Source organism: Xyrauchen texanus, chromosome 20 (genome assembly GCF_025860055.1).
Source record: "Xyrauchen texanus isolate HMW12.3.18 chromosome 20, RBS_HiC_50CHRs, whole genome shotgun sequence".
Lineage (NCBI taxonomy): Eukaryota > Metazoa > Chordata > Actinopteri > Cypriniformes > Catostomidae > Xyrauchen > Xyrauchen texanus.
Window position 1 is genome coordinate 7,361,919 of NC_068295.1, and position 24,794 is coordinate 7,386,712.

Consider the following 24,794-nt stretch of genomic DNA (forward strand, 5'->3'; position numbering starts at 1 on the left):
ACAGACAGAGTATGAATATGCAGCCTCAGCTCCGGCACTATTCTACTTCTACATATGCAGCTAAACATATTGAAAAAGGATGAGGAGAGAGTTTGCCATGTAGAAGCACAAACGCAGCTTCATTTTATTGTTCCTAAAAGGACAGCAACCACTGAAGCCCATTTGCTCCAATGGATGATTTTCCTCACTGGAGGAGCATGTTGGGTATATATACTTACATACATTCCATAGACTGTATTTTGGAGGTCATAGCTGAGGCCAGCTAGCTCAGCTGCATATGCATACTCGTTCAGGGAGTCCTTGAGCAGCTCAAGGTACAAATACGCCATGTTACAATGCAACGGGTCCACATACGCAAATGGGCTGTGGAGAAAACGCAAGTGATGAAGCCTGTCAACGTTCACCAAATATCATTATGTTCTGAGATGCATTATTAATAGTGAATTCCTCATAGTTAAGAGTAGCATGATCACTGTGTTATGCCAATACAACACACTCCACAACAAATAATGTGTTTTATGATAGTGGAATTTGGGCAAACGTGATTCAAAGTTGTATAAACAACTGAAATCAATCAGCTTAATTCTTTTAATTGCATCACTTTTTTCCATTTCATGAATATATTGAAACTCAATTTTATGTACAGCAACATTAAACATTAGAACATTTTCAAGCTTCATGTCTAAGCTTTCAGAGGGCTGCAACAACTAATTGATCAAATCTATATACCATTAAAACCATAAAAACCAATGATGACAATAATCAATGAATTTCATTATGATTAGTCGAATATTTGTGCTCTGGCATTGAGATGCTCCATTAGTGATGTCCCTTTACAGTGGTGAAAACATGCTTCTATATAAAAAAAAAAACCTTAGGAAAAAGCTCACATTTTTTTTGTGGGGTGTCAGGTGTTTTGACAGATTCCTTCTGCCATTTAATGTATTTTAAACCTTCTGCCATTTAATGTACTTTAAAAAAAAATGCTTTTTTCTAATCTGTAGATGTTATAAACTCATACAAGTACAAGGTCATACAAGTATTCATTTGCATTTTGAAAAACAACTTGTCCTAAAAGTGTTGTAACTTCAAAATAGGCGTACTTCATGGAGTTATACATGCGTGTCAACCAAACGAAGCTCAACATAAAGAGAAACCGCAATTATTTTGACTAAAATATTGATTGATCAAATATTGAACATCAAACTTCTAAATTGAACCATGTTCAACTGAAATCTTGCATGTAACACGTAATAATATAAGAACAGTAACTGTAATGGCATTATAAAAAAGGGTTTGGTTTCTAGAGCTGTTCAGTCGTTATACCAATATGTAGGCGAACCCGGAAGGCTAATTCGTCCCACTGGAGTTTTCTATGTGTTTTGTAAATTACACAGTCATACCTCAAATGTGAATTTATCGTGTTTATTTTTAGTTTTTTTTTTTTAAGTGTGTTTTTTGTAGCCTTCAATTTGCACATTGTTTGTAGGAGAATATAGAGCTAGATAAAATAAAAATACAGGAAAATGTGTTTTTTTATTAGATTAATTGAAGAAATAATCAGATTTTTATATTATAATGCATTATATTAAAATTATGAATGAATGGTGTCACGCCGTTCTGACATTTGTAAATTCAAAAAGTAACATTTCAACTCTAATGCATGAAAACGTATGGATTTCGAATTCTATCTGTCTGGTGAACAGCATTGAAACACCTTAAATATGGCTTAAACACCAATTTCAGTTAAGGACATATCTTTAGCAGGACACTGGCAAAACAAGTACGAACAGCATTTGAGAACAGCAGCTTTACTCAGACAGAAGCTACAACTCGTGACATTACAGGTGATATATTGTGGGAACATACCTGAAGAACTCAAAATTTAAACAAGCCTTTGGCAGGAAAAACTTGTCATCCTGTTTGAACCAAACTTTACTCATTGCTGTGTCCTATGAAAAGACAAGACAAAGGAATTAGCCAGTTGGAAAGATGTTAAACAGAAGTTTAAATTACTGGAAATATAAACAATAGATTCTACCAAACGTACAGGCAGCATATGAACCAGTGACATCACTCAAATATCTGCGATTTCACAGGTTGTATGTTCAAAAAACAACATTCGTGAAAGTACATGGAACTAAAACAGAAAAACTATGATAGAAATTAACAGAAATGCACCTTGATTAAAGTGGGGGCAGAAGGGGAATCCTTCTCTAGAGGGTATATTTCAAAGTTGGTCGGGATGAATTCATTCTTCATTGGTAGCTTGAATTTTCCATTGAGGTTAGCATTTTGCCATTTCTGAAACAGACAATTCCTTTTTTAACACCCAGAGTAACCAGAGATTATAAATACTGTAACAAAATTAAAAAGCAACAAATACAATTATGATATAAATACTTCATGGGATAATGGTGTGTATATATCTATATGTGCACTAGTGTGCTGTGAAAGATTGTGAGATCAAGACTTTTCTTTTACCAAATAACTATTTAGTCATTAGTCAGATCTGATTTTCAAATCACTTAAAGACAGTCCCTTTGTTTAATGACACAACGCTGATACAATATCAATAACCACAAGACTAAAGTTCTGAATTGAAGAATTTAATGTACCCCTTCAAATGCCATTTTCTTTTTTAGTTTCAGTATAATGACACAAAGAGGCAACCTCTAAAACTGAATACTAACTGAACACAATCAATGAGTCTCACCTTAATGACCTCATCAGAAATGGCTTCCTGCTTGTAATGTGTGCCATACCACTCTTCAGTCCTGTCCGTTTGTCCTTCAAATGATTTGGAGACAACAGCAACCCTAAGAGGAAAAAGTGAACCCAGAGGAATTGTTAATAGCTCACTAGACTTGGCATGACACGGTCCATTTCTCACCAACTCCCTCCCACTCTATCAATTTACTGAGCAAGAGACATGATAAAAGCAAAATTGCACAAAGCATGGTCATTACATCAATCAAAGACATGTGTTTCCAGCGGCTTCACAAGCTACGGACCAGGGCTCTAGATCAATACTCTATTTCTGGAAAATTTAGGCTGCCCTGATCAAGAGAGAACTTTTGGGACAATGACCTGCTATTCTGAACTCACCTGCAATAAATCAAGTACAAAAGAAAGCCCAAAATAGGTTCTGACTAAAAGCAAGAACATGGTTTCCCGAAGAAGTTCATTGCACACAGACTCTGCCAAAACTCAGTGATTAAGGTTACCGGCACATGACAACAAACAATATAGAAGTGTTTTTTATACACAGCAGGTAAATAGGATATCAGAGGATAACTGTACAGTCGGCTTTGTTTGCAGAAATATTCTGAAAGCTTTTTTTTTTTCTCTTCCCAATTTGGAATGCCCAATTCGCAATGGACTATGTCCTCATGGTGGTGTAGGGACTCCACTCAATTTGGGTCATGGAGGACGAATCTCAGTTGTCTCCCATGTCTGAGACCGCCAATCCGCAGACCTTATCACGTGGCTTGTGGAGAGCGTTACCACTTCTCCGCAGCATCCACACACAACTCCCCACAGAGATTGAACCACATTATAGGAACCACCAGGAGGTTAGCCCATGTGACTCTACCCTACCTAGCAACCGGGCCAATTTGGTTGCCTAGGAGACCTGTCTGGAATCACTCAGCATGCCCAGGATTCGAACTCGCAACTCCAGGGGTGGTAGTCAATGTCTTTATGAAATCACATTTTTTATCTCAGTGATCTGGATGGTTTGGAAACACCAACACATCTCCATCAGACATTGAGTTAATTAATTTAACGAGCTTAGACCTAAATTATCACTCAACATCAATCACAATACAGAGAAATTCTTCAAGCTTCATTCTGGTATCTCTGCATTCTTGCTTCCCAAGAAAACACAAGTGATGCGAAAGCAAGAAGTGCACGGGTTGAGATGCAGTCCAAAAAGAGAGGCTCTGAAAGCTGGAAAGAAAATTTAATTTGTATGCCTTCTTCAGAGATCCAGTCTTAAAGCACTAAACCAGATAAAAATACTGTAACAAATCTGTGGCCAGTTTGGCCCTGAGCAGCGATTCATGAAAGCCACTGATATTTGATTTGCAAGGATTCAAATATGATGCTTCTGTGGCTCTTTGAAGACTGTGTCCAATTGCTGAAAGTCTGTTAAACTAATCTCATCCTGAGGGGAACAAAACATCTTTTTAGATCAAAGGAGTTTCACCGCACTATTTTTATCAGGTGCTGCCAATGACCTGCTAAATCTCCCCATGACCTTGCAGGCTACAAATTGATATTTTAAACCATATACTGTATTTTCTCTTAGCTATTATGCTTAGCCAACGTCCACATTAATACGTTTTTGTTTGAAAACGCATCAATAGTTACATTTATGCGTCTCATCCACACTAGAACCACATTGCCAGCACCAAAACCAAAGACTCTGAACCTCCATTTCCCAATGTCCTCGTTTTCAAGAGTTGGCTGGGCGATATAATCAAATCGACGATGTCTTAGCAAGATCCCGATTACGAACAAACGATGACTGACAACATCGGGAAATAGCAAAACCATGGATCTGGGATGTCGCCAAATATATTAAACAGTGATCAGGGTGTGAAACGAGCACCCACCACCCACAAAACGTGACAAGGCTGAATCCAGTTTTTATATATATATATAAAAAAAGATATACAAGCGATTAAATCAAAGTAATACAAGACACGTTCACCTTGAACTTAAAATGTAGTTTTATTTTCTTTCGGCAGCATTACCTCTTAACTCTTTCCCCGCCAGCGTTTTTAAAAAAAGTTGCCAGCCACCGCCAGGGTTTTTTACGATTTTCGCTAAATTTTAATGGCCCGCAGAATATTTTCTTCCATGAATATATGAAGATGCTATATATCACAATAAAGATCTGAGCCTCTGCTTTTAGGCAAAAAAAACGATTTTATTTTATCTTCATTTGTTCTTTTTTTATTGCCACTTGAACAGAGGTAGGTTTAGTCAAAAACAACATTTCGGACAAAAAGCTGAAAAAAAGGTATTTTTAGCAAACAAGTGCTTTAGTATTAGTATGGTGTTCCACTTCACGTTTGAGACCATCGCAGTCTGTTTCTTTGATCAAAGAGTTGCGTACTCTTTCAAAACATGCGTGCGGGTCTTCCTTACCGTATACCACCTAAAACACGGATACCCGTAAAATTCTGTGTTTGGCGGGGAAGCGTTTTTTCATAAAACCCGGAAAATTCCGTGTTTGGCGGGGAAAGAGTTAATAAAACGCAATACAAGCACACATTCGATAAGAACACATATTTGGCAGCAGTATTTTGGGAACTTATTGGCTTATTTATTATGATTATTATTGTCTTAAATCTATAATCGTCTTTAGTTCTTAATCTGTATGCTATTAGTAATGTATCACCTGCTGTCATTGATGGATGCTTGCGTGATGACAAATGGTAAATTGGAGATGGTAAAAGTTTGGATTTGGGGAGGTGGTTAAATACAATTTCTATCAATTTGTTATTTTATTACTTATTTTGTTTAGTTTAAAGAGCAATTTGAATTTAGAAATGTTGTATGTTTTTTCACATTTTCACGTGAGTTACATTTTTAAAGCAAAATCAATAAAGCAAAAACATTCATGACCCTCGTGCTTTGAATAAATTCCCAAAAAATCCTAAATGTTTAATTCTAGAAAATTTGCATGGTGCTAGGGTGGGTTGCCAAAGTGTTGCCAGGCATGTAGACCTTGAATATATGTCCGTGTCTGCTTACCTGAAATTTTCTGGTCTCAGTTTATCAAGTACCATCTCTATGAGGTCTGGTCTAAATTCTTCCAGCAAGTATTCAGCAGCTAGCACCTCCTCCAGTGGATAATACTGACATACAGAGAGAAACATTTCAGCATTATACACAGAAACAGGGTGTGTGATCTGCTCATAATAAATGTATCCCATCTTCAGTCTTTAAAGCTGACATGTATGCTCCTCTAGCACTCATCTCTGTTGCCATGTTAGCAATACGACTACCGACACAAAGAATAGGTATATTTTTTTGCATAGAGAATATGTTCGGAACACCATCCATTATACTAGTCTACTTTTGCAGCCTGTATACAGTGCGCAGCTTTTTTCTTACATCCATGAAATAGCTGGATGACTTACTACATTTGCCAAAATGTGCAGTATGCAACCAGATTACAATGCATTGTGAACACTATTCTACAACGCCATGCACATTATTTTCAATTTACAAATAGACAAAATAACTGGAAACAATCTCAACCATGCCTTTGGCATCTTCATTTATTATTTAATCAGACTGCAAAATGTTACCAAATAAAAAAATTTATTAAACCTGCAACAACATAGTGAGGTTGTGTGATCACTATGTTACACAGTACTTTTTGATTAGATTGTTGACGTCTATTGCTTCATATACCATTTAAACAAATAATAGGCATTATGCAGTACACCAGTATTTCAATTGGCTATGAACGCCTGACAAAACACAGAGCAGCACCCCGATGAAAACAGCTGAAGCAACAGTAACCATGGTGACAACTTTTCAACCCTTTCATGGGGACACCTACATGCAGTAGTCCAGCCACTTTAGACGTGTATCCACGTGGACGTTCCTTATCTTTAAATCTAAAAGCCACTGTGTTCAAATCCTGCAAGAAAAAATAAATACAATTATAAATAAAAAAACATTAACACAAATCAGTGTTGTAATACAAACTTTAGCGTTTTATCTTCAATAAGGGTAGCATTTTAAAAATACATTATAGGGTTGCTACACTTATTGAACAATTAACTTTACTGAACTTTTTCCTTGCCATTTGTGGTCATGTGACTACCAGATATGGATTTTTGTCACATTTAAAATTCAGACTAATTTTGTAAGGGATCATTCAGACCGATATGCATTGGCTGGTTCCAACGACCCAATGACAATTCACGTACAAATTAGACCTTGACCTGAGAGCAAGTTTTACTCTACCCAAAAGTAATATTTAGCCAATTAAATATTTTAGAGCAGAGCATAACTAGAAAAGTAGATGTTCATTATAGAAATGTATAGGACTTTTTCCAGACCTGGTTTTTCATGACCCTGGGAACCTTTTGACTAAACAAATGTCAAATACACGCAGTAATATTCCCGTTTGGTTGACCTTATAAAACATTTCAAATGTACAGCATATAACCATATTCATACTTTGCACTCCTGAAAGACCCACTCCTGAGGCCCCTCAGTCCGCAGCTTTTGAATGTACTGGAACATGTGGAAGATGATATCCTCGACATGCACTAGACACACAGGAAAAACAACTCAAACAATGAGAAACATACTGTCAAGAACCAAAACACACAAACACACACTCCAGATGCTTACAGAGTCCCTCTTCCGTCAAGTCCACATTAATAATGAAGAACATAAATCCTCTGGCTCCTTCTTTCTGGCCTCCGACGAGTGTGTTCACCCATCCTGAGAAGAGATAGAGTGTATCCATGAATCAATAACCACTAAAAAACATCGGAGTACATATGGATCCACTCTACTGTAGGACTGAAACGATTAGTCGACATTATCGACAACATTACTAATATTTGTTGTTGTCTAACAGTAACACAAGATCATATGAAACTCTAATGATGATGTGCAAGAGCACTCCAGGGGCAATAGTATCCAGCTGCTTGAGAGCCTGATAGAGCCATGCGCAGAAAAACATAGCTCACAGTTCAGATGAGCTCAATCTTTCCAAACAGCTTAAGGTGATGTAGATTGCAAATTATAAGGGAAATATATAAAAATACCAGATAAGTAAATAACATCAGTGCTGTCGTGAAATAAAGTGGAGCTGTAGTTCCGCTGGAGCAAAACTTGCATTTTAGGAAACACATTACTATGCATAGTGAATTTCTACAATGGCATTGGTAACTGAAAACTACAGTGTGAATGATGCAGCATCCAGGGCACTAGGTGTCAATGCAAGCCATACTTCGATATTCTTTCAAAAAATGACTGAGTGCAACTTTAAGTTTAACGGTTTGTGTTAGTATGAACAGTAGTAATAGTCATGCTTGCCTTAGACAGCACTACTCATTAGAAAAGAGAATAAGATAGTGTTTGATTATCTCTCACCTTTAGCCTTGAGCTCAGACAAAAGACTCCCTGGACCTTCATGTCCAATCAAATGGCCCAAATAATGACCCGGGTTTGACTTGTAGTACTTCTGCAGGTCTGGGATGGGGAAGGTCACATACAGGTTTCTAATGTCCTTGATGGGAACGACTTTGTAAAATTGCTGGAAGGAATGAGGAAAAATGGGGTATGTCAGCTAGAGACAATAAGAAGGCTTTTAGTGTGCAAGTTTAGGAAGAAGCATTACATCTTACCCTTAGATGTTCCTCTTGGAAAGGATTTGTAGGAAATTCTGGAAGAGGAACGTTCTTGTTCTCCACCTCTCCAAAAAGCTTCACCACCATAGATGCCAATTCATCCAACGTCTCTGAAATAAGTGAGAGACAAAACATTAAACTCTGGATAAACACATCTGATCCCCACCGCACTCCTCACCATACATTCAAAAAAAATGGATGGTGACTGACCTCTGCCCAGCACACACAGTACCATCAGGTTGGATGAGTAGTAGGTGGAATGAAACTTGAGCAGCTCCTCACGGATGTCTATGCCCTGTTGAGATGGCCTTGTCTCAAGGGTTAACTTATTGCCTAAATAAAACAACAAAACATTGAAATACAAATAAACAATTGAAAAATAACACATTTAGTACAGGGTACCCCTTTAACCACTAACCCCCAATTATTTAACAATGTTCATTTAAAGCAAATACATGTATCTCACACAAATACTGGCAATTTTTGTGTATACAATTGAAAGGTATTTTCTGTCATTATATCACCCACACTGCTTTCTTTATCACAGTATCAACGATTGGAAAAACCTATTTCAGTCAACTACTATTAGGCTGTATTCATTTAATCTGCTCTTTTAATGGCACTGCAGGTAACATGCAGGTTAAGGACAAACCGTGAGCAAACAAGCCTTATATAACTCAAGGCTGCCACCATCTGGCTATTCTGAGCACAGATAAATTTTCTCAAAGCAGATTAGGCTCAATCGGTCTAGACATTATCCTCCAGCTTTCTACTGTCCTTCACAGAGGATAAAGTATAGGCACCTTTTACAGTATTCTCTTGGGAATGTGGCAGTTTGAATTTCTTCTTTTTTTCTTAAATAAGAGATGGGACAGGGACACTTTTCTTACCAAAATCTGTTGATTAAAATCTGATTTGAATAAAATCTGGAAAAAGGATGTTGTGGTGCGAATAAAGATATGTGATTTTATCAGGTGTGTAACATTTCCATACCAGTTCCAAACTTGCTAAAGGGGTGTTTGGGGTTCCCAGTGGCTTTCTCCAGCTGAAATAGCCTCCAAGCGTCATTCATGAGGTTCTTCTCATGTTCAGAGTCCACTGCGTTCACCTCTCTGTCTTTACAACTCTCGTCAAAGAGAGGACAGAGGAAGAACTGGGCAAACCTAGGGAGGAGACAATCAAATGCCATTAGGTCTGGGTGAAAAACTATTTCACTCAAGTGGTCACTGTAAATAAATACATGAAGATTTGAAATTAGACCAAGTAGTAAAATGCAGTAAAAATGTGATTAAAAAATAATCAAGGAAGGTTTCTAACCCATTTTCATTATTTTTCACTAGACAGATTTTATGTGCACCAATATAACAATACGTAGAAATAAACAGCAATAATGCATTAAATTAGAAATAACAACATACAATTAATAACTCTCCCACAATTCGTATGAATTAAAACGGAGTTTCCATTTCACCAAAATGAAACTTACCAACTATAACACAATTTACTATTATAACATCTCCATCTTAGCAGTCTTTTATTTGCAAGCCACGAGAAAGTAAGGGATCCAGAAACTAGTCTAATGAGTCTTTAGGAAACTTAATGAAATTAACACAAAAAGTGCATTTTATGTGATATAGCAATATTGTCATGATTTTGCTTAATTTGTAATTCAGCAGCAAATATATTGCAAATACTCACTGTTCCTATTTAACTATAGCTTGAATGGTGCAAATTACAGCAAAGAACTGGAAAAAGATCCTTCACAATATTCAAATGTGTAGACTCAATGCATAAATGTATGGGTGTAGTGGAAGATAAGGCACTGGCTTTTCAGACAACATGCATCAACCTACAGCTCCAGACCACACATGTTCCTGTTAGAATAACTTTGAATAAATAAAATCTGAACTTTTAAACATATGCAAATTGACATGAATGTCATTGTCAGATTGCAACTGCCATGCAAATAAATGTACACAACTCACAGTCTGAAGAATACATGTGCAATCAAACCAAAGTGCAAAAGATGCATTTAGGGCAACTGAAACTGAACCGGGGTATTCGCAAAGCACCAAATGAGAGTTTAAAAAAAAACATATGGTTGTCGAGTAAATTAAATACTACCACTGGGGCAGTAACTTTATTTGGAACTGAAGAAATTCATGTTAAATTTTAATAATATGACACTAACATACATGAGCAATTAAAAATCTAAAGTCAGCTGTCTACTTAATAAAACATAAATGAGTGTCAGGGATGTGGGAAGATGATTTAAGTTGGGGGTACTGTAGTGGGAAGTGCATTTTTGTGTGTGCATATGTTTTTAAGGGCCGCATATAGCACTGGCACAGACAAATAGGGAAAAACAGTAACAAACTTTACTTTAAGGAATAGGTAAAAATGCAACTACTTGGCGGCAGCTTATAATAAACCGACATATTACCAAAAGATGCGTGGCTAGGTGATCCAATAGTTTCAAGTACAATTGAACATAATGCTTGGTGTTGAGAAATATTTATAAATAATTATTACAGTATTCAGTGTTATAAATTATTTCTCAAGACTTCAAGCATACAGTTTTTCATAAACATAAACATAAAAAGAAAAGAACAAACATTATCTCGATGCCAGCACGGCCTTGGTGACTGTCAACAAGCATGTCTAACTTTTACCTAAATGTGAATGTAGCATCAGAAATGCAACATTATCTAGAATGCCTTTTTCCCTCTAAAACTCCAACTTGGTGACAGATTTGGAATATGATATCAGCAATACTAAAATACAAGAAGTAACATCAAGTTTTTGCCAGGAAACAGAAACGGGTTAATATCCCATCTGTGTTTGTGCCTTTAGATGTTGAAACTTTAGCCTTCCAAACATGAGTAGGGTTGCAACGGTATGAGATTTTCACAGTATGATAACAGTCTCAGAAAATATCACTGTTTCACGGTATCCGGTACTACACAATTACTACTATTAGTGAAAACAGAAGGGTTATTTTATTTATTTATTTTTAAGCAAACACTTTATTATAATTGAAACTTGAAACCATTTATTTTATTGAAGTATGTGTTACACTTTTAAGAATGATGCGGCATCCACTCTTGGTACATGTGTAAAAAAAGTATTTATTTAAATGTATTGTGGGTTGTATTTCCTTTTATGTTGCATAGATTTGTTCATGGTTTTCCAGTACAAGAACATGCATCAAGTGACATTATTTTTGTTGATGTCAACAACAAAATCTACAGGAAGTTTTCTCTCCCCCTTTTAAAAATTGAAGAGCATATTTACTTAAATTAGCTCATTATTATCCGGTTTGTTACCTATTATTACATATTTATACACATATTACACAGAAGGAAAGGCTCCTCGTTACCATGGTTAGGTCAGTGTGCTAGTCTTAAATAATAGTAATAATAAATGAATGTATTTATGAAAAATAAATACTAGCGGAAACACATCTTGAAACTTTAACTACAACTGCCACTGTTGATATAAAATTATGTCTAATACATTCTACCTTTATATTATTTCATATGAAACTATAACATTTTGTCCAAATATAATGGTTACTTTTATTCATGTAAAATCCTGAAACAAATTTTTAAAGGTGATGTGTGTAATTATTAATATTTTTAACTATTTTGGTAAAAGGGTCACATTGGGCTGTAAGTAGTACATAGGGGGCCACATTGTATTGCTTTTGAGATACAATGTTCTGCATTGAATTGGTTTTTGTATCTTTTAAGCCCAGAAATAGTTGTGAACTCAATTTTCTGATGTGTATCTGTGACTAAGGGGACTATTCTGCAATTGCCTAAACTATTATATTGCTCTACAAAGATAGATACTTTTCTATCAGGCATTATAAAACCGATTAAAGGCGGAGATTAAAATTTATTTTGCCATCTCTACTTCCCTGTAGTAATAATACAAAAAAAGAAATCTATAGAACTTTTAATGTTTGTCGCAAAGCGGGCGAGTTTACTTATTTTTTTCTAAAACTTTACCCGTTTACATGCTAAGAGTCATGATGCGGTCTTTTCAATGGATTGCCTTTCAGCACACAACTGAATTACACAACTGCATGAATATGATAAATGATTACTGCAAGAGTTAGATTAACATACAGGTGCGAATGGACTTCAACGTTTCCAAATTGCACAAATAAAAAATAAATTTACATATTTGTCTCTGGCTTGCTTCTGCTCGCATGTCAATGATTACTCCTCCGTGTGTCAATGATGCAGAGTACTAATTTATTAGCACCAAACATCACAAGCAGCCTCAATAATGGACACAGAGTAGCCGTATAACACTTTTCCTTGAGCAGAATATTGCACTACAGATCGCCAAGTTTGTTCAAAGGAGAAAGCGAGACGTGCATGGTTGCCATGTATAACATTTGCGCAATCTCAAACTGGGGGTGTTTTGTCTCTTATCTGGCAACCCTCGGCATGTTAAACGCTTGTGGAGACGCGTTAGGTCCCAATGCAAGTTAACTTAAATATCCAATGAAAAATAAAAACGCTTTTACGATAAATGAGCCACGGGCCACATTAAACCACGTGAAGGGCCTGATCCAGCCCGCGGGCCGTATGTTACCCATGTCTGCTTTAGCTGTTAGCAAGATTATTGTTAAATCTACGTCGGCAGTCCTAAATAGTCTATACCTTGGGCGGCTGCCGAAATATCTTTAATGGGAGAACCATGACATTGCTTTTTCCCTGCTCTCCCCCTCGCACCTCTCAGACATTTTCTCTACTGCGTGCGTGCGCGCGTGCGTGTCGCAAGTTGACGAGTCTGACAGGCAGACAAGGCGGAAAGGAGATGCGAACGTGCATATGAGATTCTCTGTCCGGTTGCATTTTCTTCTCAATACCGTAGATAAGCAAATGTATATGGTATGATAACCGTCAATTTTCAAACCGTGAAACCGGTATACCGCTGCAACCCTAATGAGGAGTTAATGTGTAGATGCGGAATGAACACCAAACCTTGGTAAATAGAAAATGTTGTTCTGTGAAAAAGAGGGTTTATATTCTTTAAAATGTCTCCTTTTGTATTCCAGATAAAAAATGACAGCATACAGGTTTGGAATAACATAAGGATGTGTAAATGAAAGAAGTTGTATTTTTTTATTAAGATACCGAGTCATGGAGATTAATCATGAAGTTGTTGGAGATTAATCATGAATTATTCAAATGTTTCAATGAGCAGGTGGTGTTCTGGGACACTCTCCTGTGTATATCCCAAAACAGAGCAACATGATTCCTCCTGAACATGTAACTCCACACCATATGAGAGCGTGATCGAACCATTTTCACTCTTTAATAAATTCAAACACAGGGCTCACATGGGCATTTAAATTGGTCAAGCATTCCAGATTACTTTTTAATAATGAACTAATTCCACCTTTTTTTGTGTATAATTCACCTGTCCAATGCCCCTTGCAGATGCTCGTGGGATACATCAAAGTAGTAATTGGTGTGTTCTCCGCTGGTGAAGGCGTTGGAGCTGCCGGCGTGCTCACTCAAAAACTGGCTGTACTCATTCTCTTTGGGGTACTTTTCTGTACCAAGAAACAGCATGTGCTCACAGAAGTGTGCTAGCCCTGAAATGTTTTCAGGATCAGACAAAGAACCTGCAGAACAGTAAGAGGAGAGGATCAACAAAATGTAGTTTGCTTGTAGGTTTTACCACATCAATCTGGAGCAACAGACAAACTTGCATGCCAAATTAACTCTTTTCACTAAATGACAGCAGGTTCAGGCATATTCAAAAGCATCATACTTATATTTACACAAAAGTTCAGCAAGAAGGTAAGCTACAGTATTTAAAGGAATAAGAACACAAAGACAACCAGGTGCTTCATCATATACTAGTCTGCCTAACAGGTGTAGAGCCCTTTAGACTTTGTTCTGAAAACAAATATTCAGATAAAATGAATACAATATTCAAATATTCTTTGGCAACCCACTCAAAACCATTTAGCTATTTGAAGGTTTACCAGAAGAAATTGTTTTTTTTCCTTTTTACAAATCCAGTATAAACCATGTGACGGGCCTAAACAAGAGCAGAACTCACCTGTGTGTAAATTGTTCGTAAAAACAATGTTACATAAATTTACATTCAAGTCCTTGGAGTTTACCTAGGATTGTCTTTGGAATGATTTTAACCACATTTGTATGCAGTTTGAAATCCAATGTAATTTTATGCACATTTCTTTTGGAATTTATCTATATACAGTACACTCACTCAGCACGTTATAAGGAACACATGTACACCTACATGTACATGTGATTATCTTACTAACCAATGGTGTGGCAGCAAAGCAATGCATAACATCATGCAGATACATGTCAGGAGCTTCAGTTAAGGTTCACATCAACCATCAGAATGGAGAACAAATGCGATCTTAGTGATTTCGACTGCATCATGATTGTTGGTGCCAGACTAGTTTGAGAATTTCAACAGTCCCTAGAATTTACTCAGAATGGTGCCAAAAACAAAAAACATCCAGTGAGCGGCAGTTCTGCGAATGGAAACGCCTTGTTGATGAGAGAGGTCAACGAAGAATGGCCAGACTGGTTCGAGCTGACAGAAAGGCTATGGTAACTCAACCACTCTATACAATTTTAGTGAGCATAATAGCATCTCAGAATGCACATGTCGAACATCGAGGCAGATACAATAGAATTAGACCACGTTGGGCACTTTATTAGGACTATAGAGTTCCTAATAAAGTGTTAAGTGAGCAACGTATATACATATAGACAGATTGTTATGTTCAGTCTGATAGTCAAATCAGGTAGTTTTTTATCAGGTTGAGGTGTGTACATGACACTATTAATTGATAAGCAGAAGTGTCTATGTCTGAATTTACATAATTTATGTCTGAATTTACATAATTTAGCTTATTGTATTCCCATTTAATTAACAATGTGGCATTTGCCAAGTAGTGAATAGTTAATGAATGCAATGGACCACAGTATTCGATCAAAAACAGGATTGCCTCAAGCGCTTATGAGGTCTCATGAGTTCAGCACCACAGCAGATCTCATGATGGACATGAGCGGAGGCTAAATGTCCAGTTATTCATTCTCACTTTCCAAACTGACTGGAACACTTGGCATCATGCTTAAATCATTATTAAATAAAAAGGTATACATTTCACCCAAAAAGGAAAATTGTTATTAACTTGTTCCAAACCAGTATGACTTTAAGTGGAACACAAAAGATGCGGTTAGGTAGAATGAAAGTCTCAGACACCATTTCCTTTCATAGCATATTTTTTTTTTCCCATTTAAAGGGTAACTAAACACCTGCTCAGAGTCTGACTCCACCCACTAGAAATATTTGAAAATGCAGGAAAAGTGGGCAGACCCCGGCGGGGATAGAGGAAACGAACCGAGTGCGGGTCTGAGCGGGGGGGGGGGACTTTATACACAAATGTCAAAAAAATTACTTGAATCAATGACCAGTACTAATAAAGCCCCATGCTTACAGATCATTAACTAAAAAAGTTGGTTTAAGGTTTAGTTACCCTTTAATGAAAATAAATGGCAGAGACAAAACATTCTGCCTAACATCTCCTTTTCATTTCCACAAGAGAAACAAAATCATAAATGATGAGTTTATTTGGTGAACTATTCCTTAAACAAATCTGAATTATGTGCAATGTAAACAAAGAGGAAAAACAACCTCATCCATTCAGTTGTGTACTTTGACTTATAACGGAAGTCAACAACTGTTTAAATATGAATCAAATGCACAATACAGAAATAAGCAGGAAAGGCAAAAAAAGGCAAAAAAAATCTTTGTTTTTCCCGACACATTCAGAATCATTACTGCTTTTGCCAGCGTCGGAGCGGCTCGCTTCGTGGGTGTGCTTGTAAAATGTATATTTTAAAAGGCTACTTATAATGGTTGAGTATTTCTCTATAATGTAGAACAGCTTTAGCAATGTTACTTATAACATTCTTTCTCAGCCCTGGAACTCAAACCATTTTCATATGCCCCAAAATAATATACAAGTATTTAAATTAATATCATTTAAATATTCATTTTCACATTTAATCTAAACGTGTGACAACTAGTCAACTAAAGGCTTAAACTAATGGCTACTAGTTGACTAGGAAAATCTTTGGTTGGGGGCAGCCCTAACTTGATTATTAGGGATGCACCGAAATGAAAATTCTGGGCCGAAACCGAAAATCCAGGATGCACTTGGCCGAAAACTGAAACCGAAATTTTTACCTATTTAAAAAAAAAAAAAATGTTGTGTATAATTGTATTAATTTTATACTTTTTCATTAATTTCATGAATTTAATTCATCTGAATTGAAAAACTACAAACCAACAAAATAAATCACACTTTTATTGAAAGTAGCACACCAAAATTGGACAAAAAATATATTAAAACTATATTAAATATTATTCTTCTTTTATTATCCTTATACTTACAATTATCCAAATAATGTAAAGTTTTAGAAAACTATTATATGCAAAACAAGAGTCAAGAAATGAACTTAGCTAACATCTTTCAAAAAGTTTAAATATGCAACAGTAATTTTAATTAAAACAACAGGCAGAACACAGAATGGCAGAGGGCCTCTATTCCACTGATCTATATATATCTATAATATATATATATATATATATATATATTATATATATCAGTGCTCTATTCTGTTTATGTAAACGTATGTACACTTTAAGTGAAAATGATTGTGCAAAACAACAGTACAAAACAGCAGTAATTGAACTAAATCCAACCTCAACTGTAAACGACAGATGTATCCTCAAGTGAAGAACAAGTGTAATGTAATTGCTATTCACATCATATTGGACCGCTTTCTATTCAAGTACAAGTGACAGGTTTCTCTTCAAGAACAAAAGTTGCTAAACGTTCTGACAGTCTCTCCTGTCCGAAAGCTCATCAAGAACATGAGATGCTGCACTGAACAGTTTCTCACTCTCTGTGCTGGTGCTTGGGCAGATAAATACCTGTGCGCAATCAGCGCAAGCAAAGGAAAGCCGTCTTTGTTTATGCGACCGTAGTCAAGGGGATTGTCGCTTCTGGCGTAGTTCAGCTATACGTCTCAAGTTGTGTTGTAGCTGCGCTAGTTGTGACATTTTCCTGTAGAATCTCTTGCTGTATTCTGTATATATATATCTTGAAAGTTCTGCTGAATAAACACTGCAGATCGCAAATTTGATGTCCTTATCAGAAATTTGAAGAATTTCCACACCGCTGACATGATCGGCCTTTGTTTGGTAGCGCTGTGATAAGGGCTAGATCGATCCAGATTGAAATCTGAGCACTGAGGGGCGGGGCGAGGAGGTATATATTTTCGGCCTTTTTTCTCTTTCGGCCGAAAACCGAAAGTGCCATTTTCGGCCGAAAATTTTCGGCGGCCGAAATTTCGGTGCATCCCTATTGATTATCGAATCAAAATAGCAGCAGCCATAGAGGAACACAATCTATTGGCATAGATTTTAGCCGATTACCGATAGTTCCAAAAAACAACGTTCAGCAACAATTAATCGGTAAAACCGATACATCTGTCTACCTACATTTACATTTATGCATTTGGCAGACGCTTTTATCCAAAGCGACTTACAGTGCACTTATTACGGGGACAGTCCCCCCCAGAGCAACCTGGAGTTAGGTGCCTTGCTCAAGAACACAATGGTGGTGGCTGTGGGGATCGAACCAACAACCTTCAGCTTAACAGATTAGTGCTTTATCCCACTATGCCACCACCACCTCTAGTATCCATTAAGGCTCCACGACGTATTAAGTTAAGATTGAATTTACAATAATATCTTGTGCAATTACAAAATCTCAAAAGGCTGCATTTAAAAATAGAATGCATTCCAAAATGTTCATACTGGTGCATCCTTAATATCATTCTGTACTTACTGTGTTTTAAAAAAGTGACTTAGTTGTTAAAATCTAACATCTGGTAACCCAACCGACAGGTCTGTATTGACATAGTGGATGGCAAACCAGGCTAATAACTGTTTAGTTGAACAAGTTTATTCTTGTTTTTTAACAACAAAATGCAACTTGGTATGTGTTACTGGCATTTACAGAATGACCCATTTAGAAACTAAATTATTCAAAATTCTCATGGGATTTTTAGTGTCTCTAAATATAAAAGGCATAAAACCAGGACAAGGGTGGTCGCCAAGGTTATTTAACAAATGCTTTTTGTAGACAGGAGCCAGCATGGGGGAAAGATACAGAGAGAAAGTAACAATTCTGTTAAATGTAGTAACTGATGGCCAATAATGGAGACTTGAGTCTTAGATGTCATTCAGGTCAGTAATAAATGCCTGGAAATAAAATACACAGCAGCAGAAAGGAAGTCCACTAATATGAGAAGCTGATATGTGAGGGGACCCATATACTACATGGACCAAATGATAAAATAGTTTTGTTTACCTATGTGGACATCAAGTGCAGCTGATGATTTGTCAGTGGTGGGGTCACTGATCAGAATGGCTTTCAGGCCATTTGTAAACTCAAGTCCTCGATACTCCCGTTTGTCCTCTGGAGAGCGAATGATAGTGCTCACCACCCTCTTCACAGCCGGATCACTCATTCTGATGGGCAGAGTCGAGACACCTTTAGTCCGGACAAATAAAGATATTAATGATAATTGAGCTCAGACAAGAGTAAATATCCAAAAAAGACTTAAAAAAAAAAAAAAAAACACACTCTTATTTGCTCACTACCCCCAAGCCTGTCTCAAAATGATACATCTAATAAAAAAAAAGACTACACTACAAATACACCATGTGTATTATTTCCAGATTGCCATATTATCACACTTAGACACTTCCATCAAAAACGTCTTAGTTTACATTTGATCAGCATATACTGCATATGATTTAGTAAAATATGGCAGTACCATATACTGCTGTAGACACATTTTAAAGGCAAAAACATTACATAAACGAGGGCCATTAGTTCCAGTTAAGTGTAAACACGGGCCATTAGTTCCAGTTAAGTGTAAACGCGGGCCATTAGTTCCAGTTAAGTGTAAACGCGGGCCATTAGTTCCAGTTAAGTGTAAACGCGGGCCATTAGTTCCAGTTAAGTGTAAACGCGGGCCATTAGTTCCAGTTAAGTGTAAACGCGGGCCATTAGTTCCAGTTAAGTGTAAATGCAGGCCATTAGTTCCAGTTAAGTGTAAATGCGGGCCATTAATTGGACGTAAATGTTGTGATTCGGTTTAAGTGTATGTTTAGACCATTAGAGCTTTATGTTTGTTTAAGATTAAGGACAGTGTTTTCATTTAAATTTAGTCAAATAGCTATCGTTAATTGTAGTTGCAGGCCATTAGTTCCAGTTAAGTGTAAATGCGGGCCATTAATTGGACGTAAATGTTGTGATTCGGTTTAAGTGTATGTTTAGACCATTAGAGCTTTATGTTTGTTTAAGATTAAGGACAGTGTTTTCATTTAAATTTAGTCAAATAGCTATCGTTAATTGTAGTTGCAGGCCATTAGTTCCAGTTAAGTGTAAATCGCGGGCCATTAATTGGACGTAAATGTTGTGATTCGGTTTAAGTGTATGTTTAGACCATCAGAGCTTTATGTTTGTTTAAGATTAAGGACAGTGTTTTCATTTAAATTTAGTCAAATAGCTATCGTTAATTGTAGTTGCAGGCCATTAGTTCCAGTTAAGTGTAAATGCGGGCCATTAGTTCCAGTTAAGTGTAAATGCGGGCCATTAATTGGACGTAAATGTTGTGATTCGGTTTAAGTGTATGTTTAGACCATTAGAGCTTTATGTTTGTTTAAGATCAATGACAGTGTTTTCATTTAAATTTAGTCAAATAGCTACCGTTAATTGTAGTTGCAGGCCATTAGTTCCAGTTAAGTGTAAACGCGGGCCATTACTTCCAGTTAAGTGTAAACGCGGGCCATTAGCTCCAGTTAAGTGTAAACGCGGGCCATTAGCTCCAGTTAAGTCTAAACGTGGGCCATTAGCTCCAGTTAAGTGTAAACGCGGGCCATTAGCTCCAGTTAAGTGTAAACGCGGGCCATTAGCTCCAGTTAAGTGTAAACGCGGGCCATTAGCTCCAGTTAAGTGTAAACGCGGGCCATTAGTTCCAGTTAAGTGTAAATGCGGGCCATTAGTTCCAGTTAAGTATAAACGTGGGCCATTAGCTCCAGTTAATTGTAGTTGCAGGCCATTAGTTCCAGTTAAGTGTAAATGCGGACCACTAGTTCCAGTTAAGTGTAAATGCGGACCATTAGTTCCAGTTAAGTGTAAATGCGGACCATTAGTTCCAGTTAAGTGTAAATTAATTGAGCGTAAATTTTGTGATTCGGTTAGAGCTATGTTTGTTTAAGATTAAGGACAGTGTCTTCATTAAAATGTTGTCAAATAGTCTACTTACGTGTAAACTACGTCCAATAATTTGAGCATTATGAGCAAATTTTGTGCTTTAGTTCTAGTAACCCGGTTTGAAACAGTCGGCTTCCAGCGTCATCGTGTGACTTTTAACATTACATTGACTAACTGTTGATTTATACAAAAAACATTTTCCATCATAAAACACGAAAATGATGATTAAATGTGATGACTCGCTGCGTCGCGAGCGTCCCGCAAAGTGGCTAATAACGAGCGCGAGAGCGGCACACGAGCCCAGCGCGAGCGAGCCAATCCGCCCGTAAAGCGATCAAAAGCAAAACAATATACGCAGCAAACATATATTTGACACTTACCTAATACTTCGAATGAAAACCGTGGACAATATCATACGATCGGAAGATTTCTCGCTGTAAGGGCCCACCGGCTAACACATTTCTGAATACTTCGGTGCTGGATAACAAAACTCTCGTGAAGACGTCATGACGCCATGATCTCTGCAGGCGAATGCAATCAATCTCAGAGCATTTCAGGAACAGCTTTTTGCATATTTAATTAATTTACATTCAACATTATATTTTACTTATGTTATAATATATAAACACATATAACATGAATTGGTATCACAATATATTTTTAAATACCTTTTAGTCTACCGAAATATTTGGAATTGCTTAGTCATGCCTTGTCTACGTTTGACGTTACGAAACAGACCACACCTACATTCAGGTTTAAAGGAGAACGCGATCAGAGATTATTTTATTTCGGGGCATAACAACCCCCGCGCTTTTATCGTCTTTTAGAGCGTAATGGTCAACTAGCGTCTTACGATAGTAAGTCACAGTTTGCGGATACCATACAAACGAAAGGATAGAACCGTAAACTGATGCTTACTATGTCGCAAAATTATCCGTGTTTTCTCTTATAAAATATACAATTTAGCGCCGTAAACTTCACACATAGTTCTTTCCAAATGGACTGTTTTGTGTAAAACATGTTGAAGATTAGCATACATGTGGTCAATTAATTAAGTGATGTGCTGTTTCCTTTCAAAAGCAGTTTATTCAGCGCACTGAAGCATCTCCTTCACATACATTTATTCAAAAAACTAATGTCTACGGCAGTGTTTCCCAACCATTATGCTTCGGCAGACTAGTGTGCCGTGAAAGATTGTCAAGTCAAGCTATTTTATTTTTATAGCAGCTTTCACAACACACATCGTTTCAGAACAGCTTTACAGATGATCAGAATGTCTTCGAGTCATCATTGTGTAGTTTGATAAAATATGATTGTAAATTGTGTTTTAAAATTCCCCAAGCCAGTTCCCCTCTGGCTAACATAATGAATATTATATCTATCAGCTGGCCACCTTTACATATGTATTGTTGTACAATGGAAGCTCCTGTCACCAAGACAATTTCCTTGTACGTGTAAGCATACTTGGCAATAAAGCTGATTCTGATTCCATTTCAAGGGTGTAGTCCATCATTAGACTGAGGTCATGCAGGCAGAGATCAGTTTGGTGCATCACAGTTCAAACTGGCCAGTAATTTTGGTGAGGTCTATCCTAAATCCAAGGTTCAGACAATGGCATATGAAGTATCCCGTGTCTTATGGTTGGAGTTGGCATCAGTTCATCCTCTGAAGTCCTATGTAATAAACTGAAGTGATGTTTGGCTGGCACTGGCTGCTATTAGTCATCATCACTCAGCGAAACGTGGAGTCCAACATGGAGCTGGATCCAGCCTGTTCTGGTGACCTCAGGATAGGAGTCCAGAGGTTGAGACAGGGAAACAAATAAAATAATATCAGCATGCCATTCAATTTATTGCAGAGTTATAGATCACGATCAATGTTTCTGGTTCCGGCAGACCCAACTAAAGCTGCCTAATTGTGAGGTGAAGGATAAATTAGGTGTGTGGCTGGCTAAATAGATGAGTCTTTAGTCTAGACTTAAACTGAGGGTGTGTGTCTGAATCTTGAACAGTGTTAGGGAGACTATTCCATAGTTTACGAGCCAAATATGAAAAGGATCTACCTCCTTTTTTGCGATTGTAATGAACATGATGGAGTATAGCATTTTAGAAGGTCACTTAAGTACTGCAGAGCTAGACCATTCAAAGTTTTGTACTTAGTTAACAGAATTAAAAAATGTATACGAAATTTAACAGATGATAAAATGGGGATAATATGATCATATTACTTGGTTCTCGTCAGCACTCTGGCTGCAGCATTTTGAACCAATTGAAGTTTATTTATTGAACTTGCTGGACATCCTCCCAGTAATGCATTACAATAATCTAGTCTTGAGGTCATGAATGCATGAATTAGTTTTTTGCCATCAGCAACAGAGAGCATGTGTCGTAATTTTGCAATATTTTTTAGGTGGAAGAATGCTGTCCTACAAACATTGGTAATTTGATTTTCAAAGGACAGATTGGTATCAAATATAACGCCTAAGTTCTTCGCTGTTGAAGATGATGTAACAGTACATCCATCGAGAGTCAAATTACATTTTAGCATCTTATTTTTATTTATTATTGTGGTCCAATAATTAGTACCTCTGCTTTGTCGGAATTGAGTAGAAGTCTATTTCTGGCCATCCAATCTTTTATTTCATTGATAGACTCTGCTAATTTGGAGAATTGTGAAATCTCATCAGGTTTTGAAGAAATAAAAAGTTGGGTATCGTCGTCATAACAGTGGAAACTTATTCCACGATTCCTGATAATATCTCCCAGGGGAAGCATATACAAGGAGAAAAGCAGAGGCCCTAAACTGATCCATGTGGCACTTCATACTTTACTTTTGTTTTGTTTGACCATTCCTAATTTATATAGACAAAGTGGTAGTGGTCTGCTAAATAGGACCTAAACCATGCTAATGCAACTCCACAAATGCCAACATAATTCTATTGCCTATTCAAGCACTATAAAAAGCACTAGAACTGAAATGCAGCCACAATCAGATGATAAGCGCAAGTCATTTGTAACTCTGATAAGTGCAGTACTGTGATGAGGCCCCAATCCTGACTGAAATCTGTAGATCTTTCTCTGTAAAAATGAACATATTTGGGTGGATACTTCCTTTTCTAGTATTTTCGACATAAACGGTGTTAGATACGCTGTTAAAAATGATCAAATTCAACAAAATAAATAAGTGCATATACAAATAATAGTTTCAGGGATACAAACTCCTCACCTTTTGGAGAAATTTGCTGTTTTGAAACCATAATTGGTCCCTTTTGTAATTGTGACGAGCAATGATTAATGTGCAAAAGTGACTGATATTTATAAGTGTTAAGGGTCTTTCACACGACTCGTGTCAGCGCTGAAGTCTATGAAGTTTTCACACACACACACACACACACACACACACACACACACACACACACACACACACACACACACACACACACACACACACACACACACACACACATGTTGTGTTTCCATGTTTTATGGGGACTTTCCATAGACATAATGGTTTTTATACTGTACAAACTTTATATTCTATCCCCTAAACCTAACCCTACCCCTAAACCTAACCCTCACAGAAAACTTTCTGCATTTTTACATTTTCAACAAACATAATTTAGTATGATTTATAAGCTGTTTTCCCTCATGGGGACTGACAAAATGTCCCCACAAGGTCAAAATTTCGGGTTTTACTATCCTTATGGGGACATTTGGTCCCCACAAAGTGATAAATACACGCTACACACACACACACACACACACACACACACACACACACACACACACACACACACACACACACACACACACACACACACATGTTGTGTTTCCATGTTTTATGGGGACTTTCCATAGACATAATGGTTTTTATACTGTACAAACTTTATATTCTATCCCCTAAACCTAACCCTACCCCTAAACCTAACCCTCACAGAAAACTTTCTGCATTTTTACATTTTCAACAAACATAATTTAGTATGATTTATAAGCTGATTTCCTCATGGGGACCGACAAAATGTCCCCATAAGG

The 24,794-nt window shown here is 37.0% G+C and overlaps 1 protein-coding gene across 3 annotated transcripts in view; it reads right to left on the minus strand.

The window, feature by feature from the left end:
* The window catches only part of ide (insulin-degrading enzyme), a 39,396-nt gene extending 18,108 nt beyond the window's left edge, over window positions 1-21,288 (minus strand). For 2 of the 3 annotated variants that reach the window (XR_007972659.1, XM_052150878.1), the window contains exons 1-15: window positions 21,144-21,288; window positions 18,850-19,032; window positions 13,833-14,040; window positions 9,387-9,556; window positions 8,604-8,726; window positions 8,391-8,503; window positions 8,137-8,299; window positions 7,387-7,479; window positions 7,210-7,301; window positions 6,584-6,664; window positions 5,767-5,870; window positions 2,717-2,819; window positions 2,182-2,304; window positions 1,870-1,952; window positions 219-363 (exon numbers count right to left, since the gene is read on the minus strand). Coding sequence is in view for 2 of the 3 variants with exons in the window: in XM_052150878.1 (XP_052006838.1) it covers window positions 219-363; window positions 1,870-1,952; window positions 2,182-2,304; window positions 2,717-2,819; window positions 5,767-5,870; window positions 6,584-6,664; window positions 7,210-7,301; window positions 7,387-7,479; window positions 8,137-8,299; window positions 8,391-8,503; window positions 8,604-8,726; window positions 9,387-9,556; window positions 13,833-14,040; window positions 18,850-19,009 (1,761 nt within the window). In the remaining variant the exon portion in view is untranslated. The remainder of the gene's footprint in view (window positions 1-218; window positions 364-1,869; window positions 1,953-2,181; window positions 2,305-2,716; window positions 2,820-5,766; window positions 5,871-6,583; window positions 6,665-7,209; window positions 7,302-7,386; window positions 7,480-8,136; window positions 8,300-8,390; window positions 8,504-8,603; window positions 8,727-9,386; window positions 9,557-13,832; window positions 14,041-18,849; window positions 19,033-21,143) is intronic. The other variant, XM_052150879.1, reaches the window with a different exon arrangement.
* Window positions 21,289-24,794: the final 3,506 nt, after the last annotated feature.